The 21,048-nt window shown below is 37.5% G+C and overlaps 1 protein-coding gene across 2 annotated transcripts in view; it reads left to right on the top strand.

Annotated features, from left to right (window-relative positions):
- The window catches only part of GABBR2 (gamma-aminobutyric acid type B receptor subunit 2), a 487,842-nt gene that overhangs the window by 329,096 nt on the left and 137,698 nt on the right, over window positions 1–21,048 (top strand). For both annotated transcript variants that reach the window (XM_055800671.1, XM_005242566.4), the window contains exons 12-13: window positions 2,078–2,185; window positions 16,982–17,104. In XM_055800671.1, the coding sequence (XP_055656646.1) occupies window positions 2,078–2,185; window positions 16,982–17,104 (231 nt within the window). The remainder of the gene's footprint in view (window positions 1–2,077; window positions 2,186–16,981; window positions 17,105–21,048) is intronic.

The raw sequence follows: 21,048 nt of genomic DNA, 5'->3' as shown, positions 1-21,048 counted from the left end.
CTGCATGGGGCAGTGTTATCAGTTTGGGCCATATGCCTTCTCAGACAGTTTTTGGGTGTCCATTTGTATACACTCTTCTTTGCCAGGACCCAAACTGCTGTTTCTGTGTGTACCCTTTTCTCACTAATTCACCATTATTGACGATACATATCATATTTATTTATTTTAAGGAACTGTAGTAATTTTATGTCTCTTACTGTTTTATCAACATTTTTGGAGTGAATCATACATTTTTTTTCTTTTCTGCCTTGATATCCAGTCACTAATGCTTAGTAAAATTCAGAATTTCTATTCCACACAATATTTTTTTTTTTTGGGGGGGGGGGGGGGGGGAATCACTATTTGAATACAAAAATGAAAATTCTGAAGATTTTTGAAAAGGCAAAAACTAGATAACATGTATCTGGAAGTGGAACATTTTGATTATTCCTGATATTTATCTTAGATCCCAAGTTTTGCAACTTACTACAATGCCTAGTTTCTCATCGATATGCATGTCCTAAAGTTACAAATTAAGTTACAAATTAAAATCCCAAACTCTCCAGAAGTCAGATGTGAAGCTAAGCCAGTTTCCAATGAACAACATTGCCTTTAGGTCATCTAAAGATTTTTTTTCAAAATCCTTTCTCAGAATTTCCTAGTTTCTATAAATCAGGCTTTTATATCAAAAAACAGCTCTACAGGCCAAGGATGCATGGCCAACATGGCCAAAACAAGGATGCCTTTCCCTTTTTTCTAGCTTTGCCTTCCCTGTCTTTAGCCGTTCTCTCTCCCCCAGTTTTTCCATCTGCAATGTACAAAGCATTTTATTTTTACTTCTTTGCTGTCTTTTGTGCACTCTCCGTTTTTGACAGCCCAGTCCACGTGGAATCTCTAGAGGGAGCTGGACATTGATCCTCTTCCTTGTGATTTCTCAGGCTCTCAGATTCAGCTGTAGGCTTCTAGCTCCTTGTGGTACCTCTTGCATGATTTTCCACCTGCGCTGCTCTGTAGTCTTCAGCCCCTTTTTGGGGAAGAAAATGGTCTGTTCAGGGCAGAAAAGCTTTCAAACAGCCAAACCTCCAGGGTAATGAAAAGAGAAACTTCCAAGGAATTAGAAGGGGCCGCACTGAGCTTCCTGCAACCCTTAAAGTCACTGGCTTAGTTGAAACCAAGCCTGAAAGCGAGGACCTACTTTCAAGGATGCTGTGGGCAGGTGGGGAATTGCTCAAAAAGCTTTTGTAACTTGTGTTCTGTCCTCCCTGGTCAATATAAGGTTTTTCTATTAAAAAAAAATAAAATAATAATAAAAAAAAAGTCGTCATCATTCTACTCATTTTCATTCTAAAGACAAATCTTTGTTAGTTTTAAAATCTCTGCTTTTCTCTGGGAAGCTCACTATGAGGAAAATGTCTAGATAGGTCTATGCCAAAGCTGTGGCCAGCTCAGGGTCCCATTACTTCATCATTCTATGTAAGCTCACCATCTCCTTTTCCTTAGGCCAATATTGCAGGTGCTATCTTTGATTCGGGTCTTGCCCCAAAGGTCTGCCCACCAAGTCTATGTTCCTGTCTTGCCATTTTCCCCTATATGATAACTTAAGGTCAGTTTCTCTCATCTTTCCAGCATGCTCAAGGGCTGCATTAAGGGATGCATACGTTACATGCTATGGTTTCCTTTTATTTAGTCTGAATAACTTCTCTGCTCCTCTGTTCAAAATGTTGCTGTTAATATTGGCTCCCTGGATACTTTTACAGTCTCAGTCTCTTGGTTTCCTCCACTAGTTCCTTCCTGTGTCTGCACAGAACACAATAAAAGTGAGAAAAAAATACAGAATATTGTAAGACTTGTATTTTTATGTATGGAATTGATTGTTAATTCAGCATCCAGATTTGTTATAATTGGAGATGGGGCTGGAGGGAGGAGAAAAAAGGCAAGCAAGCTATGAATTAGGCAATTCTGAAATGTCAACATTTTTGTGAAGTTCTTTGAATAGTTTTTTGAAGTCTTGAAAAAAAAGTTGGCTGGAATGGTGATATCCATATTGTCTACTGAAAATTAAATGGCTTTGTCTTTTTTTATATATATATATTTTTAGGTCCGAACATGGATTCTTACAGTGGGATACACAACTGCATTTGGAGCAATGTTTGCAAAAACATGGAGAGTTCATGCAATTTTCAAAAATGTAAAAATGAAGAAAAAGGTGAGGGGAAGTAAACTCTTTTCTTGTTGCCCTGTAATACAACTCTCTAACAGTTTTGCTACATTACCTGGGTGGCTGTACTTGTGCTGACTCTGTTCATGTGTCACATTCAAAGATCCTGAATGGTTTGATATTGAGGCTTTCTTGGTCTCCTTTGTAGTCTCTTAAGAGTTGGAGTCAAGCATCAGCCCTTCAGTCTTTATAATGAGAGGTGGACAGTAGAGATGGCTGTAAATTTTCAAAGTTAGTTCAGATCCTCACTTTTATTCAGTATGTTTTTTATGCATCCAGAGGTGGTCTTCTGGTAGATTCATAGCTGTTATGAAATGTTTTCTGTATATATCTCTTTAGGATGCAGGCATTACACACAATTTTTTCATGGATTTGTAGGAGGAAAGAAAGGAAAATGCTGTTCATACAGCTTTCTATTTGTAATTTTGATTGAAATTGTGTAAGTTTACCTTAAGACTGCTTGGAATTGAACCACGCTAGTTGTCTCTGGAATTTTTGGTTCAGCACGTTTTCTCTATATTAGGCTTAGCTTAGGAGTACTACAACAATTCATGTCTGTATTGTTCATTTCATTTGCTTTTAATCAGATGGTTTTATTTTAAAATGACAAAGCTGGTGAATAGAAATCAATCTGATGGAGAAAACAGTAAGAGAAATGTGCATGAAACAGAAACAAAATTGCTATTATTATAGTGAGAAGTAATACCAAATGCAGTTCCTATAGGCAGCTGAATAGATTTATTCTAATAAGTGGTAAAGAGTCATTTACACCCAAAATAAGTAGAATAATATTCCAAAACCTTGTCAGATTTCTCAGTTTGTTTCCCTCTATATGTAGTCATGGAAGAACTGTATTACTACCATTTTTGTTAGTACTATGTTATTTTTTCCACAGTTGCAACATGTAGGGAGATGCTGTCACCACAAGATACACCTTTCCCTGGAAAGGTTTTGGATTTAAATAGACAGAGAGAGTTAACTCAGTTTCTAAAAAGATTTATGTCTCAGTTTATTAAGGAAATACATGACATGGCTGGAACTGGACCTAGCACTCTGGCACCTTTACATAGCCACCTAGTACTTTACTATTTGGTCATGCCAGATTTGCTTAAATGTGTGTTAATGAAATCCAAAATATCATTTAATGTAAAAAATAATGAAAACTAAATAACAAGTATCTTAAAAATAACTAAAACTGTAAGAAATTTATGTACCAGAAATAGTGTCTTTGGATGGAGGAAAGTGGAGACCACCCTTTCTGCACCTGTGCAAAGTGGCCACATAATATATCAGTTTATGCTAGCAAAGTCCAGTATATATTTTTAAAGTATCTTACACTACCTGTATTAAAGACTTTTAACCAAAGCTGAGTCAGTATTTTACCTTCTTGAAAAATGAAATTTTACATTGCAAATATATTTTCAGCTATATTGGTAAAAATCTTTGTAAATTAGTGAAGTTACATACTGGTGGGGTAACACAAAAATATTTACTTGATAACCTTTATTATCCTAAGAATTTTATCATTTCTACAATACATATTATTCCAAATAGAAATAAGCAGGTACTTCAGTGGACTGTCACCAAGTATTTGCTTTATTGTTTTTTAGAAAACATTTCATTTTAGAGCTTCAAGTTGCTACTCGATATTAAATATCACTGTCATTTAGTTAAATGTAATCCTCAAAGTCTGTATAGTGGCTGTTCTTCAACAGGCTCATCAACAACTGCAAATTGCAATTATTTATTCACAGCTGTTTGTTAAAAATTACTTAACATCAGTTTGAAAGGCACTGACCAGTATAAGGGATATAAACTTTCAGACACCTGGATGCTGACCTATGAACTACTTCACTGTAAGTGATACTGAAAACATCAAGGCTATTACAGCATCTTATTCAATATTCTGGAATTCAGAAAATAACACATTTTGTTCTGTAAACTTTAAAGGATCATAGCCACAGAATTATCTTGGTTTGCTTTATTTGGATTTTCCACTCCAGAACACAAACATGAATCATAAGGCAACAATTTTCTTAATGCAAACAAATTAGCTATACAGGGTAAATGTTTACTAGTCCTACTTTTTCTTTGATTTGCCAGGATAGAGCATTTTTAAGAGTTGATTGAAAAACATGGCATTCTTTACTTATGTCTTACAAGGATATTTCCATTTTCAGCAGATGTAGTTTACAAAGTATTTTGTATCTATGGAAGCATAAGCAACAGAAATTTTCACAAACAATAACTAACTGATAAATAAAGGTAGTCCTGTGTGAAAAAGCACATTCATGTTTCTTGAATTAGCTGTGCCATGACAGCACATGACGACACACAGCAGTTTCAATACAAGGAGTACAAAATTCCAAAATTATTTAAGTACTATGGAGCCTATTAATTGGGATCGCTTCGGTTTCCACCTGTATATGACAGTAAAATCTGATATTTATGCCTGTCGTCCTGAATATTTTAATCAGGAAAATTTTCCAAACAGCAAAATTTCTTCACAGAGTGGAATAATGTCTGTGTGGCTTTTGAAAATACTGGTTCATTCATTTCATGGAAGTGGGTATTAAGTAAGGGAGAGAAGAATATGGTGAGTGAATCTATTTATATTCATCAGATAGGGCAAAATTTCTTCTAGACTTTTACTGGACACTTATCTTTGTGAAGAGATGAGTAGATTTGTGTCTCATTGTGAGAAAATATATAGAATTTTAAATAATAATACACTATAGCTCCATTTTAGCTCAGTGGAGAGTGTAACTAAATGATTTAGAGTATCTTGAATTAGCTGAAGATTTTTATTTACTTCTGTTTATAAAGCTCTCAAAAATCTCTTCTTTTTTCACCCATTTATACATCTACTCCTTTGTTATTGCAAAAAAAATAAACAATAAAATTCAGAATATACTCCTTCTTCTATCAGGCTGCTAACTGAGACATTTTGCAAGATTCCCAGACCTCTGTTACCATCTTTGATCTTGCTAGAGCTCAAAGGAAGCAAATTTTAAATGTATTCATTTTAGCTGGATCTGAAACAGAGGGATGCAAGGGAATCAATTTTTGTCAGATGGAAATGATAAATCAGTAGGGAAAAATAAATTAATTTTGAGTTTTTAAGAGGTTAGTAGAGATAATGGAAAGTAGAATGGAATTAGTATCAAAAATAACTGTAACACTTATAATTGAGGTGTAATTCTGATACATCTTTCTGTTGATTTTGGGCTGCAGAATGTCTTCTGCTCAGAGGACGGCAAAGTTTTTATGTTTTCCTTGCCAGCAGGAGGACTGCCAGTGGGTAAAAGAGGGAGAAGAGAGTATCAGTGGCAAGAGAGCCTGTAGTGGCCTGGGGAAGCTTTAGCTAGCTGAACCATCTGAAGAAGCCAGTCTTTGTGGTAAAATTTAGAAGGTTGTGAAGCTGTCTTTTTTGATGGGAACTGCATGGTCAGGTTTTAGGGGGCATTAAAGCAGTCCTGCGTAGTGACTGCTCCTGCACAACTCCAGTATGCCAAATAAAGACCATTCACTTTTGACAAATACCACCATAAAAAATCCAAAGCAGTGATATTTAAAGATTCCATAAGCTTTATATATTCTGTTCCTTCAAAAACAAGTATTTGACCATTTGTAGGTGGACACAATAAAACACGATGATCTGCGTCACAGTGCTGCATGTTGCAGTTAGTATTTGAAAGTACCATAGTTCTCAGTTGCCATTGCTGTGATAAGCTTGTCTTACCTTTACCATAGTACATTCTAGCTCTGTCTATTTGTAGTTAATCCTTTAACTGTGACATCAGGGGAGGGATGATTTATGTTTAATTTTCACCGAAAATATTATCAATGTACTTAGTTATTGCTACCACTGTAGATTTCTGGTGGCATATGTTTTTACATTGACAATATTATTGCAAGGTAAATATAGAATATAATTGCACAAAGGATGTTTAACAGCATCTTTTCTTAAGACTTGTTTTGCTACGGCTTTGCCAATATTATTCTACTTGATGATATTTCATAAGCTTTTCTCTGTTCTTAAATTTACTGTGTGACTGCAGAGTTCTCAGATATTAAAGGCTTAAAAAGCTTAACAAGTACTGAGAAAAGATACTGGTACTATCCAGGGTTAGAAAGCTACAACCAACCACAACAGAGAAAAATGACTTACCAGTCCAGCCTGACTTAGCTATGTCTGTCAGGCTGCAGTCTGGCAAACTAATCTTGCATTCAGCCTACTAAATCCTTAAAAGACTTCTGAAGAGAGCAATGGTCTTCATGCGTTGCAAAGATGGGTAAGAGATTGCACAGACTGCTTTGGTGACACTAGCAGACGGAATGGAGACTGGTACTGCAAGGGGAACCATGGGGCACAGAGGCTGGGAGCAGGGAAGAGGCTGAGAATGAGAAATCAGGTTCGCTGCTAAGGGCTTTGGAGGAAACGGGAGCCTGTCCAGATAAAAAGAATGGGGAAGAGCCTGGGATTATAGACTGGGAGAAGGAGTTGAGGAGGGAGACTGAATTTGGATTAAAATTCTGACACGTGAAATAACATTGAAAGCCAGGAAAGAGTTGAATGGGGCAAGGAGGATGGTAAGAAGTGGTCAAGAAAGCTGAGTATAGTGGAACACAGAGCCTGAGTTTGGGATTCAAGTGCCAAACTCTAGCTGAGGGACTAGGTCTGCTTTAAAATTAGATTAAGATTGAAATTTAGAGGCAGGATGGGAGACCTGAGAAGTAGTGACATAGACTGGGAAAGAAACATAGGAGTGGGAAAGGAATAAGAGGCAAGAAAAAGTTGTAATTAGGTGTGGCCGGAATGGTTGCCACAGAAGTTTGGGCAGAGCATAAAAACTGAACACAGGATTTCAGAGTTTCCCTGTTGTTTTTAATATTACTATGTATCTGTAAAACCTAAAAGTGAACTCTGTTCCTTGTCTTCCTGCTATGCTGTTGTACAGCTTGTGATAGCTACTAGTTATTCTTTTAGCTCAAGCTTATGAGGTGTGCAAAAATCTAAAGGTTCCTTTTGCTGGTGTGTGAACCTCACTGTAAATTATTTCTCTTTCATTTTGTTTAAAAAGAATGGGCTCATGAAAATGTTAAAAGGCTTATGTTGTGGCTAAAAAATCAATCATTGAAAACCTACAGCTTGCTAGGATCTCTACAATGTACATTTGTTCCTCTGCATGCATTATTAAGTGCAGCCTTAGTTTTCTACAGGATGCCAGTGTCATGTAGCAGACACAGTGAGTGCTCTGGGCAGGCAATAGGGCTGTGTAATAAAAGGGGCAGTCTTCTGTTGCAGTCTTTTTCCCTTAAACTGGAAAAAAATACATAATGAAAAAGGTAGTAGGAGTTTTGAGAAAGGTGATCTCATGTATAAGATAGTTAAGAGACGACATGAAGAAAAACAATTAATTGCCAGAATTATGTGTTATGCTTTAGAAGTCTCTCTGAACATGGTTTTTGAGAAGCAAATTTACTACCTGAGTGAAGCAGAGCAAGAATTCTCAAACTTTTTAGCTTGTTGCCTTCCCACTCCATTTTTTAACACAAATGGCCAACCCACCTCAATTTCTATACTTAATGGTCCATAGACAGAAATGCATGGAAGACTGGAAGGGGTAAGACACCATCCATATCTTTCTGGGCAGCAGGACACACGGGTTGCTCCAAGCAGCCCCCAGTTCTGACCCCTCCAGTCGGGGTGGGCAGTGGCTGGCTGTGTGCTCTCACCCCGTGGTACCAGCTGCAGCGAAGCTGTCAGTACCTGCAACTGCACAGAGTGCCCTGGGGAAAAAAAAACAGAGAGGAAAAGGCAGTTGGATGCCACACACTTAAAAGTTTATGTGCTGCTGCCTTCTCCTCACAACTTGTCTGTTTATTCTATCCCCATCCCTCTGTGAGAAAGTTTATAGGATGAGTGTAATCTCTAGTTGTAAACTTTTCTATAGGTTTTTCAAGCCATCTATGGAATTTAAAATTTATTAGAATCTATAATCTTTCTCACAGAAGTCCTAAAGAGGTTTTAAAAGAGATACTCATTATCTCAATAATTTAAAGATAAACAAGGCAAAGTTTTCCAGATTATATTGACAGAGGGATTAGGTCAGAACCTCACAGGCCATATATTATTTGCTCACTTAAATGCCTTTATAGATGTAGTTCTGTATTAGTGTGGATGTAGAACTTATTACCTAATCAGTGTTTTCTGTAACTACTGCTAGAAAATATTTTTCGAGGTCAGTTTTCAGATTGTAAATATTTACACTTTCCCGGGACATTTATTTCAATCTAGCTAGAGCTTTTTGTGTGTATAACAAAAAGCTATATGCTGGATTTCCCATACATACATAGCATGCACCTGTATTTCATTAAGTATATATTAGAGACCATAAGTCTGAAAAGGAGATGTGTCAAGGTCCAAAAATTTGCTTTGGGTAACAGTAAAACAATCTATAAGGGACCATCTCCTGCAAATGAACCAGCACATGGATACCTAAAGAAATGTTCTGTGTTATTGTTCAGTCTTTGAGAGTAAGCAAGACAGTGGTTTGAAATTTGCTTGTTTGGGATTTTTTTTTTCCTTATGAATATTTACCACTGGACCAAGTAATCCATGATACTTACAGTGCAGCATAAATTATTCAGGTATAGCTTCATGGGTTATTAATATACAGATATAGTACTTCCTAAAGCAACACAAGTGGAAACCAAATTATCTGATTATTTTTTTTTTTACTCAAATAGCTGTAACTATAAATTTTAAGTCCAAAGCTTTGAAAATAGTCAGTGTAATCCTAGAATCCATGTTTAGATGTAAAATAAGCATCCTGTTTGTCATAAAAGCTGATCAGCCAAAATGCCAGCCGGGGAACAATAGGAATCACATTTCTAAAATTTACATTCATATAAATATGGATTGGGGAGCTAAATCTCAAGCTTCTGTCACAGAAAGAAGTTGAGCTAATGAACTGTACATCTAGGAGAAAAATCTGCTTTTGGAGTAATTTATGTATGTAAATTTCTGCATGGTACAGTTTGATAAGGCTAAACCTCAGTAGCAATGAAAACAATGAAAACTCTGTGTGAAATGTAACTGCTCATAAACAGCACTACAACCATAATTTCTATGTATTATGAGACTAATGGATGACAGAGAAATAAAGAACATGTCGCTATACAGTATGAAGCAATTTATTCCTGAATAGCTTGAAATTGGATTGTAAATGTAATCAAGTGCATTGATGTCCCCAGCTATTTGGTAACAATGTAGTATGCTTTCCCACAGAATTGTTCATTAAAGAAAATATTAAATTCTAGGTATTTTAATGTTATCTCAAACAAAATCAGAACATTTATTCCAGACCATTCAAATCCTTTGTGCACTTTTTTCCCGAAGATTGGGATCCCTTTTAACCCTAAAGATGAGCATTCACAGCCGTGGTAGAAATTCCTCCACACTTACCGCCGTGCAATCTTGGGCTCAGCAGATGCATTTCTCTCAAAGGTGAATTTGACCTGCTGTGTTGATGGGATATGCAGCTCTCTCATGACAGCATATCTTGCTTTACTTATGGTAGTTCCAGAAGTGAACAGAATGTTGAGGTTTGTTTCTAAGAAAGTTGTCATAGTTTAAACCCAGCCGGCAACTAAGCACCACACAGCCGCTCGCTCAGTCCCCCCCTCACTCAGAGGGACAAGTAGGAGAATCAGAAAGGAATGTAAAACTTGAGGGTTGAGATAAGAACAATTTAATAATTGACAGAAAATAAAAAAATAAAGAGCAATAATAATAACAACAACAACAGTTATAATGCAAAGGAAGGAGAGTGGGAGAGGAAGGAAATCCAAAGGGAAGGGAGGAAAGAAAACAAGTGATGCACAGTACAGCTGCTCACCATGCACTGACCGATGGCCAGGCAGTCCCTGAGCAACGATCCCCAGGCCCCAGCCAACACCCCCCACCCCCCCACCCTCCCAGTTTACATACCAAGCATGACATCCCATGGTGTGGAATGCCTCTTTGGCTGGTGGCTGGTTCAAGTCAGCTGACCTGGCTGTGTCCCCTCCCGATTTCTTGTCCCCCTCCAGCGTTCTTGCTGGCAGGGCTTGAGAAATTCGTAAGTCCTTGACTTAGTGTAAACATGACCCAACAACAACTAAAACCATCAGTGTGCTATCAACATTGTTCTCACACCAAATCCAAAACACAGCACTGTACCAGCTACTAAGAAGAAAGTTAACTCTATCCCAGCTGAAACTGCCCTCCAAAACATTGTATAGCAAGAATGGTTGGTTCTAATGCTGTGAAGTCAAATTTCTTTAGTGCCATTTGGTTTTTAAGACTACAATGTTTTTTTTATTTTTGTCCTTTCAAGAGTTTTGTGAAACTAGCCATGTTATATCATTCTGCATGCTCCTTATGGTTGGATCAGCAATGTTAGTAAAACAATCCTCTCTCCAATTCTCTAATGCATTGTAGCCATAACTAACTGTAGCCAAAGCTCAGGCTTTCAAAGATGAAGATTTTTATTTTTTTTTTAATTTGTCACTGAATACCTCTCCTTCTCTAACCTGTGTAAAATTTTTATCTTCTATCACCCCTAGAGAGCATCCCCCTAGGATGTTCCCCCTTTCTTTTACATGAATTGGAAGAGAGGCAAGATGTCTTCTAATCAGATAGCTTCTCCTGGCAGCACGGCATAGATTCAACACATCCACATTTGCAGTGCAGTTATTGAGAGGGTCAGTTTGGCCAAAGTTGCTCTGAAATTATCCTAAGCATGAGTCAGAAAAGAAGACACGTTCTAGAAATAAGCGCTTTAGCAGGCTAGTGACTGTAGCTATTTAATTCTCAAAAACAAGCTTTTTGATCATTTCCGATTGTCCATTATTATCAGTAGTACCATGCATTCCACTATCCTGGAAAGCAGTAAAAATCATCAAGTTATTAGACTGAAGGGGGTCACAGCAAATCCTCACAGAAAACATTTATTTTTAAGTTTATAAGTAGATATACAAATCTTTCATCAAATTAATCAAAATACCTCTGAAAAAGTAAAATGTCTTAAGCTTAGCTATTTACTGCCAGTGACTTCCTGGTCAAAAAACCTTGCTACTGCAAAATACGCTTTTAAAGTGTTAGCATTCACTCATTAAAACTAACGTAATTGCAGTGTGAAGTGTTCCCAATACTAATCATAGAACCTATTATAGGAAATACTCATAATAGCTGTTCAAAAAGACCATTGTAGAGCTATTGGAAACAATGGATAATGTGTTTTCAATACTTCTTTTTTCTCATTCTGTTACACAATAGAAATTAAGAGTGTATTACAGAATAGATCTCTAAAATATTAATGGCTTTAATAACTCAAAGATAGATATCTCCATCAGCCCATGTATGGCAAAGTTCACCTATCTACTACTGACTGCATCACCAGCCTCACAGCACCATCCCACTTGTGCCGACCCACTAAACATAGGGGAGCAGCCCTAAGGTATCTAGTAATCGTACTGTGAGAAATGGAAGGTTAGTTTATGCAACAGAGACACTATCCTGAAGGCAAGTTTAGGAGTGGTTGTATGGTCCCTTTTTGCAGCTTTGCAGACTTTATAATTTTTTTCCCCCCAAACTCTGTTATTTTCTCACTTTCCCCTTCAGTTCAGAGGGAGGACTTCTATCAGCATGATTTCTGTATGTACCAAGGAGAGGAAGATTGGGTTTCAGATTTCTGAGAGCTTCAGTAATTGCTGTCAGTGCTGTTCATTTAATGGAATAAGGTCTAGGAAGCTTCACAGAGGGATCCTTTAAAGAGGGTTTCTCTCTACAGATTCCATTCCAGGAGTCAGGGAAGAGACAACTGAAAAAAAAGTTACTGAATAGCATTAAGTGTTTATCCAGCTAGTGCCAGAGGCAAGGGACAGATCTGTCAGCTAGACTAGAAAGGGTTGATCTACCTAAGAGAAACCAGAATTGCCTTCTTAAACAGAAAAAACCCTAAATTTTCAAGGAAAAGAAAATGTATCTGAAAACCTATAACAAAATAAAAATACTCCCAGCCTTGCTATGCTTCTATGAATGCAATTAATAAAAACCCCAAACAAATAAACAAACCACCAATATTTACCAACAGATCTTCCTTTAAATTTAAAGATATTTTATTCTGAAAAAGGGAGGTAAAGTTCCTGATAGCAAAGAAACTAACTCTGAAAAAAAAAAAAAAAAAAAAAAAGACAAGAGGAAATTAACTATTTGATCCATGCAGAAAAGCTCTTTGTGGAACTCAGAGAGTACAAAGCTAATGTTGCATCCTGGAGAAGAGAGTAAGTCTTTACGTAAGTCTCCTTGTTCATGGTTTAGAATGGAGCTCAGCTTTAAGGTCCCTGTCATACACATTTGCAGAGTTGGTTTCTAATAAGGCAAGAAATAACAAAGTTTTCCTATGCCCAAACTACAAAGAGGAAGCCGAATGTTGAATTACTGTTTTTTGCCAAATTGCCACATGATCCCATAAACAGGTGGAGGATAGCGTCCTGCAGGGCACAATGGAAGCAAATGAAAAAAGCTGCACAAAAAGTCTGTGAAATAATAACCACACGGACAGCTGAAGTTGCTGTGGCAGGTGGTACAGCCTGTGATAATTCTAGAAAATCCCCAAGGTTTTCATGAGCAGAAACTTCATCCCAGAACTTCAGACAGATTTTATATCTCCTATGATCAAACTGCAAGGTCTATAAAAGGTAAGGACTTTGATCTTAAACTTGTCTTCATGGTCACAAGTTTTCAGAAAAATTTTGATTTGCTCATACAGCGATGTTCTGAGAAGAAAATGGCCTACCAGTTTCTGTTCTGAGTGAATTTGTTTTGAGGACAGATAGCTTCATATCCAGATATATAGTCCAGACTGGTAGCAATGGCATTTATAACAGTGGGCAGATCTGCCAGGATGAGACAGATTCACCTATCCAATCACAGATGGTAGAAAATATTACTCACAGATGCTGCTGTATGAGAGCTTGGCTTCAGCAAGGAGTCAGCAGCACTCACAAAAAATGGATTTTATTAGCTACCCTGCATTTCTCCCAAGGCTGATCTACTGTATGCTAGAAGGAAGATAAAAAGGGGAAAAGCAAGGATCTTCCTCTGAAAGAAGAATATTATATTTGATTGTAAGGAGCCTCCGTTGCTCATGACTTTCTTCTGTCAGACACAGAAATTGTTGGATTCACAAGATCTGAGTCAAGACTCCTTCAGTGCATCTGGTGTTTCCCAAGGAGTCGATGTACTGAATTAAGGACTGCTGGTGTGTGGGAGTGATGGCCGGGCAGGGGGAAAGCTGGGCTTTCTGTGGGGGGAGGGTGGAGATCAGCAAGCCTCTTAGAGATGCTGCTAGTGACACACCAATGGCATTTCTCAGAACAAGTTTATGTTAGGACGTTCTGCTAATCACTGTCAGAAGTGAAAAATAATTGAATCGCAACACCTCGTTATGAAATGCTAGCATTTTGGTGAAGAGTGCTGCTGCAGAGCTGCATTACTGCTGTGGCTTTGCCAGGGACAGACCGTGGTGGCGATGGCTCCATGGGGCAGCCTCAGGAGCCCCGCCGTCAGCCCGCTCGCCCTGCATGCAGCACTGGCAGCATGTGCAGATCGCTTCCTCAGATTATCTCATGGGCTTTTCTTTTGCTTGCCTTCCTTCTGGCTGTCTGGTGGACGTAAGGGATTAATAACACCTGCTGCCAGTGACAGCTGCTGTTACGCGCCTCTCCCCTTCTGTCCAGAAAAGGGCCATTCACAATGTAACACAGGAAAAAATGCTCCAAGAGGTATCCAAGGAAGAGCTCCACTGTTAGCTGCATTTCTGCTTTGATTTGTTCTAATAATTACCCGCCCCCCCAAAAAGGTTACCAAACTTACATGTGAACTAAAATACCAATATTGACCTACAGTAGTGCAGGGTCAGGTACAAATAGAAGATGCACACAAGCAGGAAAGGGCAATTAGCGATGTGATTCTGAATAGGACGTGTTAATATGAGATTTCTTTTGACCCTGTTAGTGAGTGGATTATCAGTATTACTGCTTTTGATAGTATCCTTTTACTCTTTTGCTTCTGGCATTACTGTACCACTTTGATTAACATTACTGAGTGTTGGCAAATCTGCATCTTACTCAACCCAACTTGCAATGTCAATATAATTGGTATCAATTTGGAAGGCAGTGGGCTAGCTGTCACATGCTTTACCTGTCCCTGGTAAAACGTTCCCTATTTTCATGAGAAAGATAAGGCATCGTTACTGATGTTATGGGTTTTTTACAAGGAACTTTTATGGTTCAGTAGAGCAGAAAGAAACATTTCTGGCAGATTCTTTTCACATAGCTTTAAATTTCTCAAATGCATATTTTTAGGTGAAGTAAATTGTTTATTAACACCTCTCTGGTCGGGGAGCAAAGGGAGGGGAATATTTCAGAACACTAATTTCTCTGATCCTAAATTGTGCCCAAGATATGTGGAATGAATTGTCCTTTAAAGGCTCCTGTTTCTGCCCATCGGCTACTGAGAGAGGTTAGACATACAATGGTTAAACAGCCAACTTTAGTAAAATAAACCCCATCCGTTGAAAAAGAAAGACCAACTGAAATATGCCAATAAAATAATTTATCTAGCCATTTAAGAGGGAGAAAAAGAAATTTGGGTTGAGGGTCTACATTTCATCTAAATTCAAATTATCTTTGGACTTGATTCCCCATGGTTTTCTCTTCTACATCTCCACTCGCACCAAGAGCAGCACTAGGTATGTTTTGACAAGCCCTGTTTAGAGGCATTAGAAAAGAGATAAAAAATGTATGAGCTTTTTCTGCAGAGGGTAACCTCAGTGATTAACAGTCCTGTTTCAGCTTTGCTTGCAACTTGGTAAATGACTAAAAGGTTAGGTATGGTTATGTTTTCCCAAAGAAGACAAGGGACCAAGGTGTGTCTGAGAATCTTTGCTTAATACCTGCTTTCCTTTTAGCCTCAGGAGGAAAGACATTGCAACAGTCTTCCTCCTCCTTGTGCACCTCCCACCAAGACAACTTTTCCTTGAAAAGTTCTCCTTGCCAAACCATCCGGCAGTGAGACATACCACCATGAAAGCTTCACCTTTCCCCTCGACTCACCCTCTCCAGGCATGCCTGTGCTATCTCTGATGAGATGGACACACTGCCTTATCACTGCTGCAATACTTTATTATGCTGCAAACATGTGGAAAGCATCATTTTCTGGTCCTCTATGATGATGGTGGCTACATGGATTTAAATAACTGGTCTCAGGAGATGAAAATAATGCATCAAGTCCTTTAAGTCATTCTGATTGCTAGCCTGTTTTACACTCATTTTACTCCAAATGATTTATAAAATGAACTAGCAGATTAACAAAAAGCGGTGCAAAATATTGCAGAAACACCTTTCAAAATGAAGAATATATCTCACTAAATAATATGAAAACCAAACTTTCTGAAGTTCCTCTTGCATTATTTCAAATCATATTCATACAATTCAATAGGTATTCAGTGCAAATACAATTTATTCTAGGAAGGCATACCACCCTCACCTGTATTGATATTAGCTCACACTTCTGGCTTTTTAAGGCATTTTCAAAGTCCTAACAAGTTCATCAAATTGAACTGAAATAATTGCAAGTTTATTAAGCTGCTCAGGCTTGATATTTTTGAATATTTAATTTGGATTAAGCCAACTGTTTTTGAGAACCAAAACTAGGTGAAAATATGTAGGTTTGTCCGTGTTGAAACAATTTGGCAATGTCTTTTGAATATTGGATGAGTGTTCATTAGTAATAGAAGTACATACTAATTTAAAAAACATGAACATAGGTACAAGAGGACTGACACAAAGTTAATTTAAGCCTGATATTTGAACATGCTTAGAGCCTTGCAACTGAAATAATGTACTTGCAGTGTATTTTTTCTGTGTTGCTACTGTGTAGCAGTAGAAATAATATAGATATTGCATGCAGCTATACAAGACTGTAAAACATGGTTTTGCTTGTTATTTTTATTAGCAACTTGTTTTCTTTTTTGAACCTAAAATCCATGCAAAATTAAAAACGTGTTTTAAGTTGCGTGTGAATAAAATCTTCTAATCTTGATAATATTTAAAAAATATAACATCCCTTTCTGCTCCCTGGGTAACAGAGGCAAATGTTAAACACATACACACAAAACCTCAAAAATTAACTTATCTTTTAATACCTGGCAAGTGTGTCAACAGCAGTGATCTCCAGAGGTCCCTTCCAACCCTGACCATTCTGTGTTTTCCACGTCCGAGAAGGTTATGAAGAAGTGAACACTATAAATCTTAGTGAAAACTGTCTGAACTCCTGCTGCTCTGACAGATGTAATGAACACTTTTGCGCATTTGCATACATAAACACCATAGTGACTCTCTAGAATATGAGGGGGTTATATTTTCCAGGACTTAATATTAAACCTGGACTTCAATATCAATATTTTAGAGTCCTCCCAATTTCTTTTTAGAAATTGGAATGCACTTTAGATACTTCTAACAACCAGGAAACAAACTAAAATAATTTGTGTCTTCTTGCTTTTAGCTTTTGATATTTCTGAAACTTTTATTTGTTCATTGTTAAAAACCCTTTTTATTAGCAGCCTGTGTTTTTCTCCCTATATAGGACTAAAACTGTACAGGGATCTATCTATGGCTCATGGGAATCTCCCCCCCTTTTTTTTCCCTTTTTTTTTTTTTTTGTCTCTCCAGATCATTAAAGACCAGAAGCTACTGGTGATAGTTGGAGGGATGCTACTGATTGATCTTTGCATCCTGATTTGCTGGCAGGTTGTGGATCCTTTGAGAAGGACAGTGGAAAAGTATAACATGGAGGTATGTCCTCAAGCCCAAGTAATACTTATGGTTGCATATCAGTATCTAAGATTTCTGTAAGAACAAGCTAAAGTTGCACTAGGTTATATGAAAGCAGGTCAAGCTGTGTATTTGGGGGGAAGCAGGATTCTGTTTTGTAAAAGCAAATACAAATTAAGTAACTGCAACCAAAAGAAATTGTATCTGTAGTTGAAGGTGCCACATTTCTGTCACTTGTGAGAGATTTTAGATGAAAGTGTTGTAAACACAGGAGAGTCCTCTGCTAAGACTCTCTATTAGAGTCTGTTGCAATAAATAATAGATTATCAGAACCCATTAGCAGATTTCAGTAAGAGCTCATTCAAGATAAGTGCAGAAGGGGTCACTGCTTAGGCTGCATTCTTTATGGAGATGTTCAGGAATTATGTTACCTACTGCTATATTTATTTTCAGTAATAGCATGAGCATACACACACTCCGTGATTGTTCCTATTTTAATGTCATTCTCAGAAAGGTCATGCTAGAGATTTTCATAGGGAGGAGGTAATAACTTAATGCCAGCTGTACAAATCTTCCAGCATTCAGGTAGGTTTCTAGAAGAAAAGCTTTCTGGACAAACTGACAGCAGGAAACACAGCAGCAACAGTGCAGAACTAGGATATTAAAAAAAAATCTATCTGTATGCAGATTAGCAGCATTTGAGAGTTTATTACCTCCAACATGGAAACTGGTAATAGCTGAAAACTAGATTATTTGAGGACAATCTAGAAGTGTTATTCTATTCTTCAGTATTTGGCAATCAGTAAGAAAAAGAATGGTAATTTTCCCTTCTGATGTTAACATTTGCAAGAAAAGATATATTTTATTCCATTATTTTTACTTTGGTCTTACTTTGCAGTGTAGCTCTGGAATTTTAGTAGAAGTATTTACTTTTTATTTGAATATAATTTGTATAAGGTGTTTTAGAACGATGCCTCCTAAACTGCAATGGATGCTTTTCAATCATTTTAGAGTCTGAAAACATACTTCTCGGTCATTCCCTAGCATTTGAACGTTTTTTTAAGAGAATCCCCAGTTACTATAGTTGTCAATAAAAAATGAAAAATGTAACAGAAACTTGTCTTGTGGAGACACTTCTGCTTTGTGTTTGTAGAGCTTGAAACAATAGCAGCTTGTCGATAGACTTGTTTGCTTCACTTCTGCATTTACTGCATTGCAACTGATATTTCGATTGCCAGTGTTGTTAATGGTTTCACTGCTCATTTAAAACCAAATATATTATGACGGATGAGTAGTCACAAAATTCAGTTGAAATAATGCTCATTTCAGTGCTGTGGGTGAATGAGTTAGAAGGACTTTTACTTTTTTCCCTGATCAGAGGGAAGCCATAAATAAACATCCTGACATCTGGTCTTATCAGAATTACCTTAGTGAAATTTCTGCAGAGAGCAGCAGTAACTGTGAAGTTACCAAAACATAAGTACCATATACTTGAAAAATAATGTTTATTCCGGTTTTAAAATCATTGCAATTTCCATCTGAATTATCAGTGTATTCCTTGGTCGTGTAGTGTATACCACTAAAAATTCAGTGTGTTTGTCCCACATTCGGTGCTATCTAGTCCACAGGTCTGCAAACCAGTTGTCTGAACTTTGTATCAGAACTTAAATTCTCTGGAAACTATGCAAGGCCATGTAAACTCACATTCATTGAATGCACACACAAGGATGTGTAATATTTTGAACACTCAGGATAGAATTCAGTTAAACTGACTGTAAGTGCTCTTAGCTATTATTATAAATTCCCAGAATGTTTTTTAAGCTAATGGATTTGAGGAGGGAAGGAAATAAAAGTATTATGCAAGCAAATTTAGTCATTTAAATCCTGTACTTGTTTTTATCTTGTAAAAGCAGTGAGGTGAACTGCAGTTTGCTTTCCTGAAACACACCTCTTCAGGTCCCAGAAACTCCTGAGTAAAGGCAAATGACAGTTGTATTTGCTTGTTAAATTAGATTATTATTGTTATAGTTTGCTTTTTTAAATTTTAGGGAGGTTAAGTGCATTCTCCAATGGTGAATTCTTTAATTGGTAGTTGAGTTTGCCTGAGCAGGTATTACCTTTTGCATGTTTGAAAAGCACTTACCACCATAGTAAACACTACTGGAGGCCAGTTTCTGCCTTATTTCAGCAATACTCTGTCTCATATATTCCTTGTCCCACTTGCTTCTATGAAATAATTTTAAAGGCGTATTTTCTTTCAGTTAAAGTTGAATCAAGTGATAGAGACTAAACTCAATGTAGGCTCCAAAGTTATGAACACAGTCAGTCATTCTAGCTACTGAACTGTTTGAGTGCTGTTTTAGCTATGAATACTCATCAGCTTCCTATGTAGATGTTCTGCATTTGGCTACCATAAGGTGGTCCTCTCTTAACTGTGTCTCAATAAATAAGTCTATCAAAGTAACCAAGACGAGGAGCCTAAAAACTGGCAGTGTCCTTTGCTGTTTGGCATTATTCACAAAATAGTTTATTTGAATACCAACGCCAGTGAATTATCAAGCACTTTTTAAGAATTCAGACTCCTTTTCCAGAATTGTTTGTAAAGTCAAGCTATATGTGCCTTAAAAGCTGAGGACAGGCAGTCTACATCTAAAAATGCAAAGGGAAGTGAAGGCACTGGTGGTGACTCTGCCCCTGACAGAAGTAAGATATCAGATGGGATGCTGGGTCTGTCAGCTTTCAGACTTGCTTCTGGCATCCTGACTCTAAATGTCAGGCATCCTTATGAAAAGTGCATCTATGGCTTCCATAAGAGACTAAGTTAAAAGTTTTAATGGCTGAGATGTAAAAAGCATCTATACCATCCTGTAGGGCAGTTATTTGATATATGATACATAGACAATGTAGTCCTTGGATAAAATCAAACAGGTTACAGGTAAAGGCAGGGACCACTTTAAAATTTGCTTAGCTGTATGCTGATCTGCAGAAGAACTGTAAGTTTTCACCCATGTGTACTTTATAAAGAGTACTGTAGGCTTGATTTTCATATAACATAGAAGTATTTTCTGACACAAAATGTTGCTTAACTTCAAGCAGCAGTGTAAAAAATGGGAATTAATGATATAATATCTCCATTTATCTGGTTTGCTTGTTGCACTAGCTGTAACATTTCTCTTTTTGCTAATGTTTCAGCCCAGTGAAGAGACCAATTGCTTTTTTCTCACTAGCTTCTTCCTAGGCTGAACTTGGAACTTGCTTTTTTAGATCGCAATTCACCTTCTTTGTTATAGTCACAGTGCTCTGTGGACATGATCAGATTTCGAGTAGGTTCCTGCCAGACTGTTTCTCCTGGCTGTGTCAACTGGAGTGCATCCTCCCTCACCATCCTGCCAGCTGGGTTCTTGGGCTTGACAGGCCATGAGGAATTACAGTGCTTTTGTGTATGCAGCTGTGGAAGAACTTTACCCCAGTGGCAAGGCTCTAGCACCTTTTCCCAGCCATCTGGGTTTTGTTCTGCTTTCTTAAGATGGCAATGTTTATGTGCAAGGGTGCTCTTTGTGTTTTTTTCTACTGCCCAACAAACTTTGTTTGCCAGTTTCAGTGAAACCTGACAGAGCAGATACAGCTTTTAAGGATGTAGCACTTCTACAGATTTGATGGAAACAGCCAGCTGTGGGTTCTGGTAGTGTATCCACCAAGAGGAGGGTTGCAGAGTGAGTTTACCCCTCTGTATAAAGACAAACATTATAAATTACATGCTATAGGGGAGCTTCATACTTTATTAGATGCAAAGAATCCAGCCACAAGACAAAAAGTATATAGGAAAGCAGCTTGCTCTAATTTCAGTTGCTCACTGATACACCTGCATTGGAATGAAACCACAATCTGAAACAGCAAAATCCTTTACAAAGTGGAATATGTTCTCCTTGTGCAATAGCCATATCACAATTCAGTTAGGTACTTAC

This window comes from Falco peregrinus, chromosome 3, assembly GCF_023634155.1.
Source record: "Falco peregrinus isolate bFalPer1 chromosome 3, bFalPer1.pri, whole genome shotgun sequence".
In the NCBI taxonomy this organism is placed as follows: domain Eukaryota; kingdom Metazoa; phylum Chordata; class Aves; order Falconiformes; family Falconidae; genus Falco; species Falco peregrinus.
Note: the sequence above shows the minus strand (reverse complement) of the source record. Positions and strands in the feature narration are given on the sequence as shown.